General features: G+C 37.0%; 1 protein-coding gene across 2 annotated transcripts; it reads right to left on the reverse strand.

Moving 5' to 3' along the window:
* Positions 1-477: 477 nt before the first annotated feature.
* Positions 478-17,587, reverse strand: C1D (C1D nuclear receptor corepressor). Of its 2 annotated transcripts, none has more exons than XM_024741628.1 (5): positions 17,492-17,587; positions 5,962-6,108; positions 5,130-5,196; positions 4,770-4,825; positions 478-1,852 (listed from the first exon to the last, which is right to left on the reverse strand). In XM_024741628.1, exons 2-5 carry the CDS (start codon positions 6,097-6,099, stop codon positions 1,688-1,690), a joined length of 426 nt encoding a protein of 141 aa, XP_024597396.1. In that variant the 5' UTR covers positions 6,100-6,108; positions 17,492-17,587; the 3' UTR covers positions 478-1,687. The 2 variants fall into 2 exon arrangements, with proteins under 2 accessions (XP_024597396.1, XP_024597397.1); XM_024741629.1 differs by lacking the exon at positions 17,492-17,587 and adding an exon at positions 9,070-9,496.
* Positions 17,588-19,032: the final 1,445 nt, after the last annotated feature.

Raw genomic sequence — 19,032 nt, forward strand, 5'->3', positions numbered from 1 at the left:
AATTGTTTTTTACCTCTAATAAACACTTAAAAGAATTGTTCACTTAAGAATCTCCAGTTTAAGAGAAGGTAGAATTGGACTTTCACAAACCAATAATTTGGCTAATGACTTTCTGCAACTGCATGACATTTTTCATTTAACTTTTTTTTCTTAATGAAATGAGAAAATATAAAGAAATGCAAGCTATAACCTTCTTTGCAATAAATAACACTAGGCCACTATATTTGATCTTAATAACATTTATTTCTCTCATGAAGAAGTTACTTTAAAAAAAAAAAATTTGAATTTTGAGGAGCCGAAGGTGAAAAAAGGAGTGAACTAACTATAAGTGTTCTTCCACTTCAAAAATCGTCTGACATCTGAGCCAGAAGTCTTTCTGCATCTATCAGTGACCACCTCTTCATGTGTCATAGAGTTCAACATGCGTTACAAAATCCATTACATTTTAAGACCATTTCCAATATCTGCTACCATAAATCAAGAAATCCATTTATTCAAGGTTACTTATGGAGAATTAGTCACGCAAAAAATTTTAACAACTTCATTTTCAAAAATTAAAGTATTTTACTGTACTTGGCATTCCTATACATAATGATGTGAATTCAAAGACTGAAAGCATTAAGGGTATATAATTAAAATTCATGGGCTTAGACATAAAAAAATTCGTTTAATATTTAGAATTCTCTGTAGCAAATACTGCAGAAAAATAAATCAGAATATAAACACAATGTAATCTCCTTTGGATTTCTCCTCTGCTTAAGTGGCATTAAATAACATACAAAGTTGTTCCAAAATACTTCTATGTAATTGCCATAGCCTCAGAAACATACAATAAAAAACTCTGAAAACATGAGGCCAAGAGAACTGTGGGCACTATGCATAAGGAACAAAAACTCGTGAATTCCCCCATTCCTAAGGATTTCTAAAAACTACCTTCCTAATTTCAAGAGAAAATTTACTCAAAAGAGAAAAATAAAAAACAGGTCAGCTACACAACACTTACAGCTTTACTGATAGGGTACAGCCATTATGCCAAAATTCAGCCATCAATATACAACCTCATTTCCAATCTAAAGTTAATGAGAATATATTTTACTTTAAATGGGACATAGTGGCAAAGTACCAAGAATTAAAGAATAACCTTAAAAGTCTTAATTTCATACTTCAAATATCACAAAAAGCAGTAATTCCCAAAATCATGAAAGCGTAATGAAATAACTTCACAGAAAAAATGGACATTTAAGTCATTTCTTTCATTCCTAATATTATATAGTGAAAACAGATGTATTAAAACTTCAGCATACTTCATAAAATCATTATTCATCGAAAATAGACAAATGTTTGCAAAGAACATTTAACTTAAATTTCATAGTTGCTTATAAAATGGCACTTGAATAATTGACCTATATAAGGAAATAAGAGTCTTGTCAAGAAACAGTAAACTATAAATATAAAATATACCACAATGTTAAAAAACCACATAATGTTCTATAGGAAAATCAATAAGGATAACTTAATCTTTCTGGGGGAAAAGTATTTAGCATTACAAATTTAAAATGCAAATTTTACACACGAATTCAATATGGAATACATTTAAGCCTTACAATGGCACATAATCATCATCTATTTTGTGGAAAACAATAAAAATTATGTACTTTTTGAATATGTGTACATCAAAACCAAAAGGTTAACTTTTACTTTTTCCTTTATTGGCAATTTTGGATGCATTTTTAGGTTTTGGTTCCCATAGGGCATTTTTTACAAATCTTGAAGCCGCAGCCCTGTCTAGCTTGCCAGCCTTTTTCTTGTCCGTTATTTCCTTGACTCTGTTCATGTATACTCTGATTCTCTCCTTAAAGACAAAAAAAGAAGAAAGGCAACAGATTTACTAAGCTGCTCACCACTGAGTTCTACTATACTATACCTCAGTTCAATTCAACAGCTTTGTATTTATTGCTTATTGAGTGGCGCTAATAAGTGCAAAGCGAATAGGATAAACACATTCCATGTGCTCCTGGAGTTCACAGTCTGACGGGAATACAGATATCAAAAAAGTCATTTCAGAAGTGTTCTGAGTGTTTCAAAAGAGGAAGATCTAGACACTACAGAGATAAACAGTTAATTGTTTATATGTGGTTATACTAAATTTTTAAATTTAGCATTCACCTAAATCCATATACTAACTCTTGGATCTGAAGTCTATAATCTAAAATAGAGCTTCCGGGACTTCCCTGGTGGTCCAGTGGGTAAGACTCTGCACTCCCAATGCAGGGGGCCCGGGTTCAATCACTGGTCAGGGAACTAGATCCCACATGCATGCCACAACTAAGAGTTTGCAAGCCGCAACTAAGAAGCCCACATGCCACAACTAAGAAAGCTGCATGCCACAACTAAGATCCCACATGCTGCAACTAAGACCTGGCGCAGCCTAAATAAATAAATAATTAATTAATTAAAATAAAGCTTTCACATACTTTCAACATACAAACTAAACTCTCCAGAAATTTTTCTAAACAGCAAATGGCTAAGGCGTATTTAACTATTTATTTTTTTTGTGTTACCTTCATGTCACAATTAAAATAAGTATAATGAAAATACAAGATCTTTTTATCCAATGTCATAGTTCTGACTGAAAAGCACATGATATTTTCTAATGAAATATACAGTTCTAATCAGACTTTACAAGGTGAGAAACATACTAGGTTGCTGTACCACTTTGAATCTTCTGAGACCACTAATCAGAATAAAGGGCTATTCTATACTTCAGTTGGAGAAATAAAGGCGTGAGAGCTATAAAACAGCAGAGTAAATGATTGATCACTGCTTAAAAGTTTCAGTAAAATAATCAAAATAGTTATATAAACATACACAGAAAAATGCAGAACCTTAGAATTTTTTAATTTTAAGAAACTGACAACCCTGTTCAAAACCCTCTCATGGCTCCCTATTTCTCTGAGTAAAAGCCAAAGTCCTCACAACACACACCCAATCCAGCCCTGCCCAGAATGATCTTCCCTCACAAACCCACATGGCCAGCCCTCTCTTCCTTCCAGTCTCCTCAAATGTTCACCTTGTTAATAAGTGTTGCCTTTACTATTGAAAATGGCAATCCTACCCAAGCACTCCAATGCCCCTTACTCTGTGCTATTTTTTTCTTTTTTCCCACAACGTAACTTTCTAACATACTATATATTCATATTGTATTTATTATTTGTTGTTTGTTTGTTTATGTTGTTTGTTTCCCTCCACTAGATAGTCTGGCACCTGCCACAAAGGCAGGGATATTTATTGGCTTTATTCACTGAGGAATTATCTCACTTGGAAATAATGCCTGGCTTCCAGTGGGCATTCAAATATTTGTCAAATGAATAAACTATTTTCAATGCCCTTCTCCATTCATGATAGATATGGCAAATAGGCTTCCTCTCACATACTAACTCTGTGATCAATTAGTGACATCTGTCACAAGGTCAGAAAAGGGGAATAGGTCTATGGATGCTTTTCATCTAACAACCCTTGTCCAAAATATAAATGTACTCGTCCATAAAGTGGATTCTGAGGGAAAAAGAAGGCAGATGATTTTACCTTTTTCCAGTGACAGAATTAAGTATTACACTACTCCAAATAACTTTGTGTTTAAGAGAAGAAAGAGGAATTTCATAAATGTAAAGTTCACATTAGAAAGGTGAGAGCAGATGATACAATGCATACTTCTTAAGATTTAAAGCCAGTATCACTTGTCAAATCAAGCTCTGTGGATCATACTGCTTTATATTTTTGCTTTAAGTATCTTTCACAATTTCTGTATTTAAAAATAAATTTACTTTTCCCCCAAGAAATTTAAAAGAAGAAAATGTCTTAGTCTACACATTTAAAAATTGAAGACGGCAGATCTGGTTTACTCATTTTTTAAATAAATGGCCAAGTACTTTACTAAGTTATAAAAAAACATACATATCAACCACCATAAAACTTTAGAACAATAATACAGTGTCAAGTGTATTTCACATATCTATTTACCTTATATTTTATAAACACAAAGAATACATTTATTAATATTCTTATTCATAAAGCCAAGTCAAGAAGGTAACCGTAAGTTTGATTTCTAAATTTTTTTCTTTCAAATTGAATGATTTAATTTTTGAAGTCAGCAAAAACTCCAAGATACCAGACCTTATATAATATACTATACTTATACATCTAAATGGAATACAAAGACAAACCTAGAAGATTTATTACAGGTTGTAAATATGTCACTAATGCAGAATTACTGGACAGTACACATACAACTGGTGCCAAAAAAGCTTTTAGCTTTGTTGCCGAAGTGGATTCTTTACTGCTGAGAAAATGAATTAATGGAAGAATTGAAACGGTGGAGGAGAAACTTTCCTGTCTTGGCTAGTAAATCAACTAGAATATACTTTTAAGAATTGCATAAGAGTTTAAAAAAAAAAAACAGGCAGTTGTAGAGATGAACAGGATTTCAAGAATTTATAGGAAAAATAATATAGCACTTATAAATAATTACTAGAATCGTGACATTTTCCCATCCACAGATTTATATAATATATGGAACACCCTTCTCTGACAAAGGTGAGAGAAAGAAAAACTAAAGGCACGATGAAATCTGGCTCACTTTTGTAATTTCATCCCTAAATAATTCTGTTCTCCACAATTAGTGTGATAAAGGTACTGCGATTTTACCTTTAGAAACACTACAACAGACATTACACGTAAAATAAAAAGAAATCGATCCGCTGCGATCTTACCAATTCCTGCTTTACTGGATGTTCCTTAGGATTAACTCCCTGCGTTGCCAAATAAACTACAAGAGAAAGATTTCATGGAATAAAATGCATATATATTAATTAAGAGCATTAATTAAAGAAACTCTAGTTACAAAAAGGAAACGTCACAGAAATTATTAACTAAATCTTAAATTATTCAACCTCTTTGTAATATTAAATGTATGTGTGGCTCATGGGCATCTGGTATTCTGATTTAAAAAGAAATAAATATCTGACTATTAAAACTGCCATAAAGTATAATTGCTAGCATTTTAAAAAATAAGTCACCTTTGACATGGTAAATAATCTGCTTTCTAATTAACTCTAAAGTAATATACATACCCCAAAACATTGAATTCAATGTGTAAGCAGAAACTAAATCCACTTTTGCTTGTTCAAGTGGGTCCAACTATTAAAAAAGAGGGAGAGAGAGAAAGAAAAAGAAAAAAGAAATTAAAACTTTGAGCACCATCACATATTTTAAACTTTCACCAAGTACAATGTATCAAAGAAATGTTTTTTTCACTTCCTATAATCCAATAATCAAACCAAATAATCTGGAAATCATTTGCAAAAAGAAAAGTTTTGTTAACCAGTGATTTTTGCCCACAAATTTTCACTTCAGCGTACCATCTTTAAGTTAAACAAGGAATGTGTATAATCCAAAATAAAAAAAAATTCTTTTGAATTATTTTAATTTCAGGATTTACAATCTGGGCTTTGTATGTCAAAAGTAATTCATCAATATAAACATTGTACATGATGCCTTTATGTATAAGAAGCAGGCTAAAATGCTTAGGCAATACCAAAGACAGAAGAAACATAATGAGATTTGTTTTAGACTGTCAAAGTCAATTTACTCTTTTTGTCCTATAGGGTTTCCAGAAACCCTGATAACATCATTGTAATACTTAAAAGGTCAAAGATAGAGTCTGTCAAAAAGAATGCTGGGAGAGCTTTTTTTTATTCAAAACCAAGTCAAAATAAAAATATAGTTAGGAGGTATTTCCTAAGCTTGGAGTTTGTTATATTTTCCCCTTAAAGATATCCAAACACTTAAAAATTGAAATAAAGGGGGAAAGGGGCATATTTCATGTATCTGTTTCTTCTTCTATATGTTTCATAACATAGCACTCGGTTTTATGAATACATTTTTAGAAATTACTTAAAATACCTTCTGCAACAACTCATTTCTAGAAACAGACATCATGGTCTTCAGCATCTCATCCACAGTACCAATGGAATTCTCAAATGTTGATAAATATTCATGAATTTCTACTGGATAGTCTTCATTAATTTCTTCGCCTGCCATTATGTTCAACTGGGAAAAAATTAAATTCTTAGTTCATACTGGAGACAGAATGCTCTCTAGGTTACAAAAAAAAATTAATAGGTCATATCGTATGTTTCAAAAGTGCTAAAAGAGTTAAAACCTGAAGTTAATTAAACAAATCTTCTTAGAACATAATTCTGGAGTAACCACGTTTAAACTTCCCCTCTTCTTAGGCTGCTGGGGAGTGGGGGTGGGCTGCCAGGATAGGACCCACCCAAGTTCATTAATGCTACACATATCAATCCCTCAATCTCTCGATGCTTTTTGAGAACTAAAGAGATACGACTACCAAACATGTTATATCAATAATAAAAACCCTACATTTTAAAAACTTTCTGTTGAAGTTAAAGACCAAGCAAAGCAATGAAAGTGTGATAAATATACACTACCCTCTAATGCTTGCTGAAAAAAATAAGCAAAGCTCTTTTTTTAAAAAACATACATATTAGCACTTGTAAATTTAGATGTTGATCTAGCAGCATGGTATATTAAACCAAAAAATTAGAAATCTTAGATCTGAAATATTTTATGATTATTTATCACTAAAATTACTTTTCAAGCCTATATTTATATTTATATATATTCCTTAAGCTTAAAATATTAATAAGAAATTCAAGAGTAAATAGATCACATAAAGTCTGTAAGCAGAAAAGATGAAACAATGGAGAAATAAACTGTATGGTTTTCATTTAGGCTAGAGCATACCTTGACAGCCCATTCTTTAAAATTCACATTTACATCATAATATTTAATAGCTATATGAGGAAAAGAAAAGTCCACATCAATGTATTTAATATGGTATCTAAGATCAAATTTCAGAAGCAATTCCAAGCCACTGTACCATCCTTAGGTTTTATTAGCTGAAAATACCTCTTTCATTACACAGCTAAGGAGAACATCAAGAATGTACAAAATAACAAACAGCATAGCCAAATTGAAGTAAAGGGACTCGGGCTTTCCACCTTGCCTGATCACTGACTTTGTTACCTTAGATAAATCACTGAATCTCTCTGGGCTCCAAATATCTCATCCATTAAATAAGGCATTTGGTCTAATGATCTCTAAAGTCCCTTATAATTCTAAATGTTATGACTATGTCATTTAAGTTTTAAAAGTACTACTTGAATATTTAGTCACAATATATCCACATTTCTATTCAACAAATACAGTCCACTGAGACATCTGGTTTCATTTAAGATTTTTAAAAAGTGAAGTCCAGGGGTCTATTACTACTCACACTGTAAAGTTATTATCCAACTACTGTGCAAACAGCAATTAAACAAAGGACTATGAGAAAAGAAAACCACACAGGAAAGAACTGTGACTTCCTATTTCAAAAAGTTAACTGAAAATACGGATTTGCCTCTCATTCCTCCCAGAAAAATCTCTCCAAAATGACAGAAAAAACACAAAAATAAGTCCACAGTGATGCTGGAAACCAAGAAGGGCACATATCCATCAGCCGACCTCAACAGCAGAAATTTTTATAAGCTAAAGAGCAAATGGGATTAGACTGATAGGGAACAGAACCAAGGAGCCTGCAATCCCTTACAAACAAAAGAGAAGGAGAATCTAGGAATAAACCCAAGATGAAGGACAGTAAGAGGTGAACCATGCGGGCTGAAAGCTGCTAAACCAATCTCCCAATCTGTGAAAGGACAGCTCCAGCATCTACTGCCCAGATAAAGGTATTAGTACAGGGACAGACACAAATATAGAGAAGACTTGATATTTCTTTTCTTTACATAAAATTTTAAACCAATAAATTTGAAAAATCTGGATGATAAGAATGAGGTGCTAGGAAAAAAAAATACCAAAACTAACCTAAAAAGAAGTACATAAAACAAATAGATCATTACACAGACAAAAAAAAAAAAAAAAAAAAAACACTTTAAAGAAGTCAAAGATCTATGCTCCAAAAAGGTTCCAAGTCTAGAAAATATTATAGGTAATTTCTTCCAAACCTTTAAGAAAGTTAATTTTTATGGTATTTAACTGTTTAAGAACATAGAAGGAGATGGAAAACTTAGATACCTATTTCACAACATACACAAAAATAAACTCCAGATGAATTTAAAAGATAAATGTATTAAAAGATTATATACATTATATAAAATATGTATATAATCCAAATGAAACCCAAATGCTATAAAAGGAAATGGCTGACAGACTTAAATACATAAAAACTGAAAAAACATCTATGTGGTAAAAGTATACCATAAGCAAAGTTAAATGCAAGAAACAGCACGGGAGAAAATATGTGCCAAAATACAACAAAGGATTAGTCAGATTATATAAAGAGTTCCTACAAAGCATAAAACAGATTAAAATAATGAAGATCTCACCCATCAGATTGGCAATAATTTTAAAGACTGGCAAAGTTTGACGTTAGCAAGGGTATACACTGGAGGTGGAATATAAATTGGTACAGATTTCTTAAATGCACACACCCTTTGACTCAGGATATCCTCTTCAGAAAGTAGCCTACAGAAATCCTTGTATACACGCATATAAGTTTATTAAAATGGACTCTTCAGACCCTTCTCTTAAAGTGGGGACTTTGCCTGACATCAATTTTTCTCTCTGCTGGATTATTGCCCATAAGCTTGAAACATTTTATTCCTCCATCTTAGATAAGAAACAAAAGAAACACGTTGACTTCATATGCCCCTCCAGCTTAAGCCCCATTTTCTTTCTCCCTTTTAGAACAAACTCCTCAAAAACTGTTGCTAATATTGAATACTAGAGTTCCAGTTCCTCTCCTTCCATTCTTTCTTGAATCTACTACAATCAGGCCCCCTATTTCTCACTCAAAATTGGTCTTGTCAAGGTCACCCACTCAGCCACACTGTCAAATTCAATGGTCAATTCTCAGTTCTTGTCGTTTGACATAGCTGGCTCAGTCTGTCTGGTTTCTAGGGCATCACATTTCCTTGGTTTCTCTCTTACCTCACAGGTTGCTTTCTTGGTCTTCTTTGCTGCATCCTTTTCATATCCTCAAGCCTCTTAACCTTGACGTGCCCAAGGGCTGTCCTTGAATCTCTTCTCTAATTTACTCTCTAGGTGAGCTCTGGGTTTAAACTATATTAATAAACTGATGACTCCCAGGTTTGCATCTCCAGCCCTGACCTCGCCACTGAACTCCAAATTTAATGTCCAACCGCTTACTCAGTACCTTGGTTGGCTGTTAATAGATTCTCAAATGTAATGTGCCCAAAGCCCAATTCCTAATCTTGCTTACTTTATCTTGTAATAACCTATAATGGAAAAGAATCTGAAAAAGTATATGTATGTATGTATGTATGTGTGTGCATATACAGTAAGTCCCCTACATATGAACGAGTTCAGTTCCGAGAGCGCGTTCGTAAGTCCGATTTGTTCGTAAGTCCAACAAAGTTATCCTAGGTACCCAACTAGCACAATCAGCTATATAATACTGTACTGTAATAGGTTTATAATACTTTTCACACAAATAATACATAAAAAACAAACAAATACAAAAAATAAAGAAAACATTTTTAACCTTATAGTACAGTACCTTGAAAATTACAGTAGTACAGTACAACAGCTGGCACACAGGGGATGGCATCGAGAGAACAGGCAGGAAATAAACATACCGTACTACTGTACTCTATATAGTACTATACAGTAAAGTACATAAAAGGACAACCACTTGTAGAGGATGCATGCAAGTGACAATGTACGCCAGACACTTGAACTAACTTACATGACTGGACATGTGAACGTACATTCGCATCTTTGAAAGTGTACAACTTGAAGGTTCGTATGTAGGGGACTTACTGTGTGTGTGTGTATCTACACACACACACACACACACACACATATATAACCAAATCACTTTGCTATACACCTGAAACTAACACAATACTGTAAATCAACTATACTTCAATGAAAAGAAAAAGAATCTAATCTTGCCTACTGCAGTCCTCCCCATCTCATTTCATGGCAACTCCACCTTTTCGATTGCTCAGACCTAAAATTACAGAATAGTCCTTGACTCCTCTCTTACCCTATCTTTAAAACATATTCAAGTCCTACCACCTCTACTGCTACCACCCTAGTCCGAGCCAGTCCAAGCCATCATTGTGTCTTGCCTATATTGTTGCAATAGCCTTCTAAATGGCTTCCCTGTTTCCATTCCAATAGTTTATTATCAAGAAAGTGATCATCTCAAATCTAAGTCAGATTCTACCATGCCTCTGCTTGGAAACCTTCAAAGGCTTGCGGCCTCACTCAGGAAGAGGCAAAGTCTTTATAGTGGCCGAAAAAACCCTGACTCTCTGCTGCCTCCTCTGTGACCTCATCTCCTCCCACTCTGCCCCTGGCTCACTCCATTCCAGCCATAATGGCCTCACTGCTCTTCTTCTCATTGGGCATGCCCCCATCTCAGAGCCTCTGGACTTTGCTCCTTCCTAGAATGTTTCTCCCCCACCAATGGCTTCAAAGCTCATGACTTCACCTCTGCCAGATCTCTACTCAAATGTTGTCTATTGGTAAAGCTTTCCTGACCATCTATTTTAAAATGCATACCCCTCTTCTCATTCCCAGCACTTCCTATCTCCTTCTTCACCCTTCAGGCCTCAACAGCATCTGACATATTTCATTTATTGTCTGTCTACCTCCAAAAGAAGGTAACTACATGAAAACAGGCAGTTTTGTTCACTACCACTGCCCAGCAGTCGATAAACATTTGTTGAATGAAGACATTATAACCAAACACTGGGAATAATCTAAATAGTCATCAATAGGGGAACAGTTAAATGAATTATACCACATCCATCCAGAAGAGTGAAAATAAAGAAGTAAATCTTTATGTAGTAATACACGATAAGTGGTGAAAAAAAGTCATAGAACATAGTATATAACACGTAATGTGTCTAACAGATGCCATTTATTTAAAAAAATTGTAGATGTAGATATGTAGAAAAAGGTCTGGAAGGAGACATACAAAAACAGACATTCTTTCTGAGAAGGGATAGGAAATGCGAATGGGATCAAAGCAGACTCATGTTTTAGCTCTTCATTCTTCGTTGTTTAAATTTCGTTATTTCAAAAAGCATGTATTAAAATTGTAATAAAAATAAACAATCATTAAATTTAAATAAAGGCATATTTTAATAAATTATTTTGGCTTTTAACAAATACTGCAAGTATAAAAAACACAAAAAAGCCTTTATTTAAATGTGAATTTTTTCATCCGATTTTTCTATTGGAAAATATTTCCCTTCTCAAAATCATGAAAGGGATTTTTCCTGCAATTATTCCTTGTCCCTAAGCCCCAGTAAACAAGTAGTTATTTATTGTTAAAATGGGTTACGGTGAACACTGAAAGCAAGGCAGTAAGTAAGAATAATGACTCTCATTAAATCTGAACTGAACCACTTGCCTTTTTCCTAACTAAAAAATAAAGGCAAGGTAGACTGAAAAATAAAGGTTCTTCTATTATCAGAAATCCCCCCCAATTAAAATGATTTCTTCTAACATTCTGTACAGATAGTTCCTGAGTGTTTGTTCCTTCCACAGGGAGCACTGCAAGGAGGGAGCTGCAGAAGCCGCCCTCTGGTCCCCTTTGTTACCCAGATGCCAGGATGAAGCAGTGAACGGATGGTTATCAGCAGCCATAGCCAACATCTGAACCCCACTGCCTGTGAGCCAGGCACTACTCTAAGCAGCCACACACATTCATTCATTTACTCCTCACAGACAACAAACGGACCCACAGTGAGTTTCCGTAACTTGCCCGAGACTGTACGTGGTAAATGTCCAAAGAAGAGAAAGAAGAGAACTCACCCCCCTCTGCCCTTCACTCGCTGCCTGGTTCTACAGGGACTCCCCACCCCTCCACCTACTCCTTCTAAAGCGCAGGCTGCAAGTGGAAGAGGGCATGAGAGAAGGTGCCTCTCTTCATCCCTCAGGAAGGTCTGGCTGAGACTCAGGGGCAGAGGGGAGAAACCCTGCCCAGCAATCCCTACAGGACGTTACTGCCATTCCTTCCCTCCTCTCGTTGGTGATGAGAGCCACAGTGCCAACAGGAGAAAAGGAGGGGCACACGACATCATCCCCTACCTCCTCCCCTCCATTCTCTGCTTCAGGGAGCTCAGTGCAGCCTGGAACCTGGAAGTCGCCCCTCATCGCTTCCTCAGGCCCCAGTCCCATCAGTTCTGTCAATACGGCCTCCTTAATCTCCTTAGCCACAAGCTTTCCCCCATTCTCACTAACTAGATCATTTCAAGAGCCTTGGAGTAGTCTCCCTACTGTCAATTTTTCTCCACTCTCAATGTTAGGATGTTACAAAACATAACTTTTCCATAAAGATAGTCTGGTCATGGTACACCCCTGCTTAAAACCCTGCAATAGTTTCCCGCCACCTTGAAGATAAACTCCAAACCCCTTCTATGGACATGAGGCCCTTTACGATGTGGCCCTTGCTTGCCTGACTAGCCTCATCTTTCATTGCTCCCCTCTTCCAATCCTATAGCTGTAGCCACCACGGCAGTTTTCCAGATGTTCTATGCCCATTCAGCCTAACCTTTCGTCTGTGTGGCTCTCTATACGTGAAACATCCTTCCCACTTCACTTTGTGAAACCAAACCCTGCTTACGTTTGGAGGTAAAATCAGGTTTCCCTTTAGTGCATAGGACTTCTCTGAGTGCCACCCTCCCATTCCCTCTGTCTGGATAAGCACAGCTACAGGTTCTCATGTCACCTAAAACACTATCTGGTGACATGTGTTGATTTACTTAACCTTGACTACAAGCTCCCTGAGGGGGTGGTGTCATCAATATGTCACCGCCATGCTGATGTGTCACCAGTGGCTGACACACAGAATGACTTTATGTCTCAACTTGCCCAAGAGAGTCCCCATGTATGTCTATTGTTTCAGCCTGCCAACTGCTCAGCTCCCCATTTCTCTTTCAGAAGTCCCAGTTTGAGCAATAAATTATAGGGTTATCCTAACAAAAGTAGGTTCTCTGACCCTTGCCACCACTCCTCACCCCACTTTGTTAGAGAACATGAGAGCCTAGAGAGTGGCTCCTGGTACCAGCTGGGGTTCAACCAGAGCAGCGGAACCAGTAGGAGGTATTCTGAAGAGATGTACTGCAAGAAACTGGTTTATGCAATTGTGGAGGAATCTGCAGGGCAGGTAAGCAAGAAAGAACATGCTGGAACTCTTGGCTGCAAGCTGAAACTGCTGTCCACGGGTGGAACTTCTTTTTCATCAGGGAAGCTTCAGCTCTGCTTCTAAAGCCTTCTAATTAATTGGATCAAGCCCACCCAGATTATCTAGAATAATAAAAGTCAACTGTTTGTGTATTTCGATTATATCTACAAACACCTTCAGAGCAATAGCTAGTTTGGTGTTGGACTGAATGGGGGCTGCAGCCTAGCCAAGCTGACACATCAAAAAGACCATCACACTCCTTTAAGCCTCCAGAACTATAGCCAGGAAACGTATATTCCTGGCATCACAAATTGTTGCTCTGACAGCATTTTTCCACAATAGACATGTTATTGATGACTGTCAGGTTCCCAAGTAATAAAACTAGAGCTCAAATTCCAGTTAACAAATGTGGAAGAAATCATAACCTTTAAAAAAAAAAGAAAATCACCATTTTGCAACCCCTAGTGAAATTACAGATTTACGTAATGTTCACCGACAGATAAAAGGGGAAGTTTACAATAGAGTGAGACTGCCCGCGCACCGCCATGAAGACCCAACGCAGCCAAAAATAAATAAATTTATTTTAAAAAAACCCTATATTCTTTAGCTCTATTTTATTCAGAGAACTATATGAATGGATTGCCTTCCCTACACCTAAATTTTCTAGCCACCATAAGGCCACTTTCTCCCTATTCTCATGGTACAAAAGCCTTTCCAGCCTCGTGCTCTCTAGAAACTCCTCCTAGAGTTGTTGTGAGGACTCCCTGCCACCAACATGTTTGGCCTGTTTAACTCGGCTTCCTCATCAACAATGCTTTCTCAAGGAAGCATTCCCTCTTGCCTCACATTGAGTCACATCCACTAGTTACACAGTCTCACAGCACCATGTATTTCTCCATATCACTGTTGTAATTTTATATTTCTGTGATTATTTGAATAGTGTCCATCATCCACACTGGACTGTAAGCACCGTGCAGGGCAAGTCTTTGCTCATATACACTCCAAATATCAGGGTAGCATGTCATAGATGCTAAATAAATATCTATTAAAGAAATGACTCCTCAGTGCCTGGCACGTAGTCAATGCTGAGTAAATGTGGAGTATGTGCTAGGTAGAGAGTAGGGATAAATAAAGCAACTGTCAGACAACCGAGAAAGGACCCATTTGAAGGTGGTAGCATTAATTTGGGTCTTTTGTGAATTTCTTTAGCAGGGTTCAGTAGGCCTGGAACAAGAATGGTAATCCAGAATGAGGAACTGACTAATGGATACAAAGGAAAGGACTTGCAAAAGCATCTTGAAGACAGCTGACTGGGAGGTATGGCTTTGAAGGGAGAGAAGTAAGGCATTTTCCTCTGCTTGCAATACCCCCTCCCCCCACTCCTCCCCTGTCTTCTGGGCCTAGTAAAACCTATTAATCCTTTAAAACACACATCAAATGCCCTCTCTTCTATAAAGCCTTCCATATCTCCCAAACAAAAGTAGTCTTTTCTTCCTCTTTGCTCCCAAGGTTCTCCAGACCGCTATCACTTATCCATTAATAACACTCCTTCTCATGTATCTTGATAAATCCAAAAATGTCAGTCCTCGTTTATCTATCTGATCCATAACCAGCGTCTGAGAATAGCGTCTGAATTCCACAACACTATAGACTCTCAAAACTGTCCTTGTCCCCTGATGGCTGTTATTTCTGTCTACTTTGTTGGGTCTTCATCTCCCCAAACCTATAAAGGCTAAGATGCCTAAAGACTCACGTCTTGTACTGCTTTTCTGTTTACATTCACTCCTTTGGCGATTGTCTCCAGTCTCACGATTTTAAATACCATCTGACAACTCCCAAATGTTCTTTTCCAGCAATGACCTCCCCACTGAACTCCAGACTTGGTAGACTCAATTGCCTACTCAACATCTCCACTTGGATGACTAACAGAGATCTCAAACTTAACACATCATAATGAACTCCCAATTCTCCCTCACAAACCTGCTCCTCCCATAGTTTTCCACTTCTCAGTTAATGGTAATTAACCATTCTAGTTGCCCAAGCCCAAAACCTTGACAGTTCTCTTACAACCCACATTCAATCCATAAGCAAATCTGTTAGCTTTACCTACGAAATACATCCAAAATTGAACTGCTACTCACCACAGTCTTTCCAGCTGTGAAGCTGCTATCATCTCACCTGAATTATTACACCTTCCTAATTAGTCTCCTGGCTTTGCCCTACCCCTCTCTCCAACAACTTGCTCTTAACACAGCAGGCAGAGTGATCCTATTAAAAACCTAAACCAGATCATGTCACTCCTCTGTTCAAAACCTTCCACTGGTTATTCACCCACTGTATCTCCAAATGATTAACATAAAGTCTTGCCACGTACTTAATAACTATTTGTTCACTAACTAAAAACAATGAAAGTAAACTGGAACCAAATTTTGGAGAATCTCAATATCAGATTAGGATAGTGACCATGTGGATCCAAAAGAAAATATATAATAATGTACATTCCAGGGCTGTTTCCATTCCTATACTAAGTAGAGTTACATACAATTATGAACTAAGCCAGGAACAAATCCAAAATATACATAATTTGGGGAGAAAACTAGAGACATCCGCAAATGTTGCATCAGAATTCTATTAACGTAATGACCTTTTTGCACTGCATTACCTTAGAAAATGATAGTGAAACATATATACAACGATCTCTCCATAAATATTGTTGTCTTTGGCAGACACTCTACACTAGTGCAGCCTGTAACTCTCCTTCATAGAGTAAAATCACGGAGAAAAGATAGAGATGCTAGTCTCTAAAAACAAATTTATCCCTAAGTCTCACAGTAGAAAAAGATACAAATTACAAAGAGGTTGCTCAAGATCGAGATGAATAATTGAATCAGATTACAATGAAATTACTTCAATTGTTAATTCTAAAGTTTAATTCGAAGTGTTTTCAAAATTACTGATGTGAAGCAGTAAAATTACCTTCCAAAACTATGGAATTTGCTTATGACAATATTCTCATCTCTTCTCAGGAGATTTATTTATTAAATAAATAATATAGGTAAAGTTCTTAGAACAGTGCCTGGCTCAGGACTCAATACATTAACTAGTAATACTAGTTATTATTTTACTAAAGTGAAAATGATCAAACACCCCAACCCAGTGGCGACTATTTAGAGCCATATTTTAAGGGTCAACTGTTTGGAAACAGTCGCTAACTGAGATAAAACACATAAAGAGCCATTTGAAAATTTTAAGACTGTTATGAAAAATTATATCACCTCTGAACTGCAATACATACAACACAGCTATCTGAAGACAGCTATAACATCTTTTGACTCAGAACCGTTCTAATTATTTTGAAAAAACATTGTCCACACAATCATTATTTTCTTTCAACAAAACAGTGAGCTCTAGCATTTTCCATCAATCACAAACAGTTCACGGAATTTCAATAGGAATTATTTGGTTATTTTCGAATCCAAAGTCAACATTCGGTTAAGTCTCGGGTCAGTCTACTATAGACAGTCCAAAAAGATTAATAAGTGTTTATTTATGATTAATAAACACCCCATTGGGACAGATACATCTTTATCAAGCCAAAACTGTTGCAGTCAACAAACAGCAAGACACAAAAGATACTTTCAAACAGAAGTTTCAGTCACACTAAACTTTCCTGGGCCGTAAAGAAAAACCACTTTTTTGAGATTCCATTAGATTTCACCTTAAGGTCGAAATTAGCCTACCATCTCAGGTGGGCTAACATTGCAGTGGCAGGCAGTGCGTGATCAGGTATGTGAATGATAACGGATGACACGGGAAAGCTACTCCCCTACATCTGTCACTTAGGCCTTCCTCCCTCAACCAGGTTTGAAGGCAGCTGAAAATTAACAGTGAAGTCACGTGCTCTTAATTTCTCCGCCCTCCAATACTTGAGAGGCGGAGCTAAGAAGCGAGGAAAAAGCGAAAGGCCGGACCCAGAGAGGTGAAGGGCCAAGGTAGGCCGAAGCCAGCAAGCAACCACAGGAAAGCGGAAGTGGGGGATCTTGCCACGACGCTGCCCCAACGCTCGCATTCGCGGAAGGCTACGCAGCCCAGTCCCCCTCCCCACAGTCAGCCGGAGGGTGACAGGGCGCTTCCAGGAGAAGCGAACTTAAAAGCACGAGAAATTCCAACCCCAGCTCTGAATAATACCTCACGGGCCTTCCACTCCTGCCTCCCAGAAAGCAGTCGGCGGCGGTGACGTCAGCGGCGCGCCGGCTCTGCCCGCGGCGCGAGCGGCGCTCTCCGGTGACCTCACGCTGCTCGCCCCGCCCCTTCGCTCCTTTCTCTTCCGACTCCAAAGGCCATGCTCCAACCGCGCCGCAGGCCGAAGGTGCAGGAGGGGGTTGGGGCGGGGCGCTGGCACCTTTTTCAAGATTTGCATTTGGCCAACGCCCACCGGATTAGAAATTGAGCATATTTATCCAGAAAAAAAAAAGTTAGTTTCTAAAGCTTTGTGCTGGTTTTTACGTTCGCTGAAACTCGTTGCAGGGCCCAGGTTCTTACTACTCTCCCATTGTCCGCCTCAAAATTAGCCTCCAAAGCAGCTTTCCAAGTTATCCGTGGTGAAAGTTCGGGTTCTTTGTTTTTCCAACCCATCGCTACGAGATTATTTTGTAAAATACAATCAAAATGAATTGCTTGAAATATGGATAAAAAGGCAAAAGAGAAGCCTAGATTTCTAATTATTTCAAAAAACATAAAACTGCACTGCAATAAATGAAATCAGAACAAACATAAGAGGAAAAAAAGACAAAGATTGCATATTGCTACTTGAACGATTAGGAGCATCGTTTTTACATTCCTGACTTTATTCCACAATCGTAATTTAACGAAAAGTTATGCATGAAATAGCGATTCCATATATTAAATGCCTACAAAAGCACTTTGAACAAACACTGTGTGTGTCAATATCTAAAGTATTTTAAGTGGCAAATGAGCTTTCTTCTGGTTTCTTCTTCTAGTCTACTGGGATTAAAGATAAGTCTTCTGGTTGAGGGTGGTGAGTATCTAAACTGTTTCTCTGTTTTGTTTTTACACTCAGTAGAAAAACAGAGATAAGTTGATGGGAATGGTAGAAGAGTTTTCAAAGCAATTTCTGCGAGCTAAGAATATTCATTTTTAACTTTTATCTAAAATAAAACAGGGACTTCCCTGGTGGTCCAGTGGCTAAGACTCCATGCTCCCAGTGCAGGGGGCCAGTGTTCGATCCCTGGTCAGGGAACTAGATCCCACATGCCACAACTAAGAGTTCATATGCTGCAACCAAGGAGCCAACTAAAGATCCCAGGGTGCCACAACGAAGACCTGACGCAGCTAAATAAATAAGTAAATATTTTTAAAAAGTAAAATAAATGATGACATTTTCAAAATTCATCTTCAATCCTTCGTCAATTGCCAGTTCCAAAAACTTATCCTTTAAAGTTATTTTTAAGATTAAATTATCTATTGATGAAAGAAATAGATTCCAGATTTTATACATAGTTAGAGTCACCTCAAAATATCACAAGTTGTGATGTGGTCCTACTACATATGACTACTACACAATCCACACAACTTGGAACGCACAGTGTGAGTTCAACAACATCCAAACTAATCTTATACCCTACTCAAGAAAACCAGTTCACAGACCTTAGTTGTTGGAGTGATGCCAAATTGTCATAAAAGTTTTCAAATGATTATTCTCAATTTCT

The sequence above is a fragment of the Neophocaena asiaeorientalis genome, unplaced genomic scaffold (assembly GCF_003031525.2).
Source record: "Neophocaena asiaeorientalis asiaeorientalis breed wild unplaced genomic scaffold, Neophocaena_asiaeorientalis_V1.1 scaffold381, whole genome shotgun sequence".
NCBI classification, from domain to species: Eukaryota; Metazoa; Chordata; class Mammalia; order Artiodactyla; family Phocoenidae; genus Neophocaena; species Neophocaena asiaeorientalis.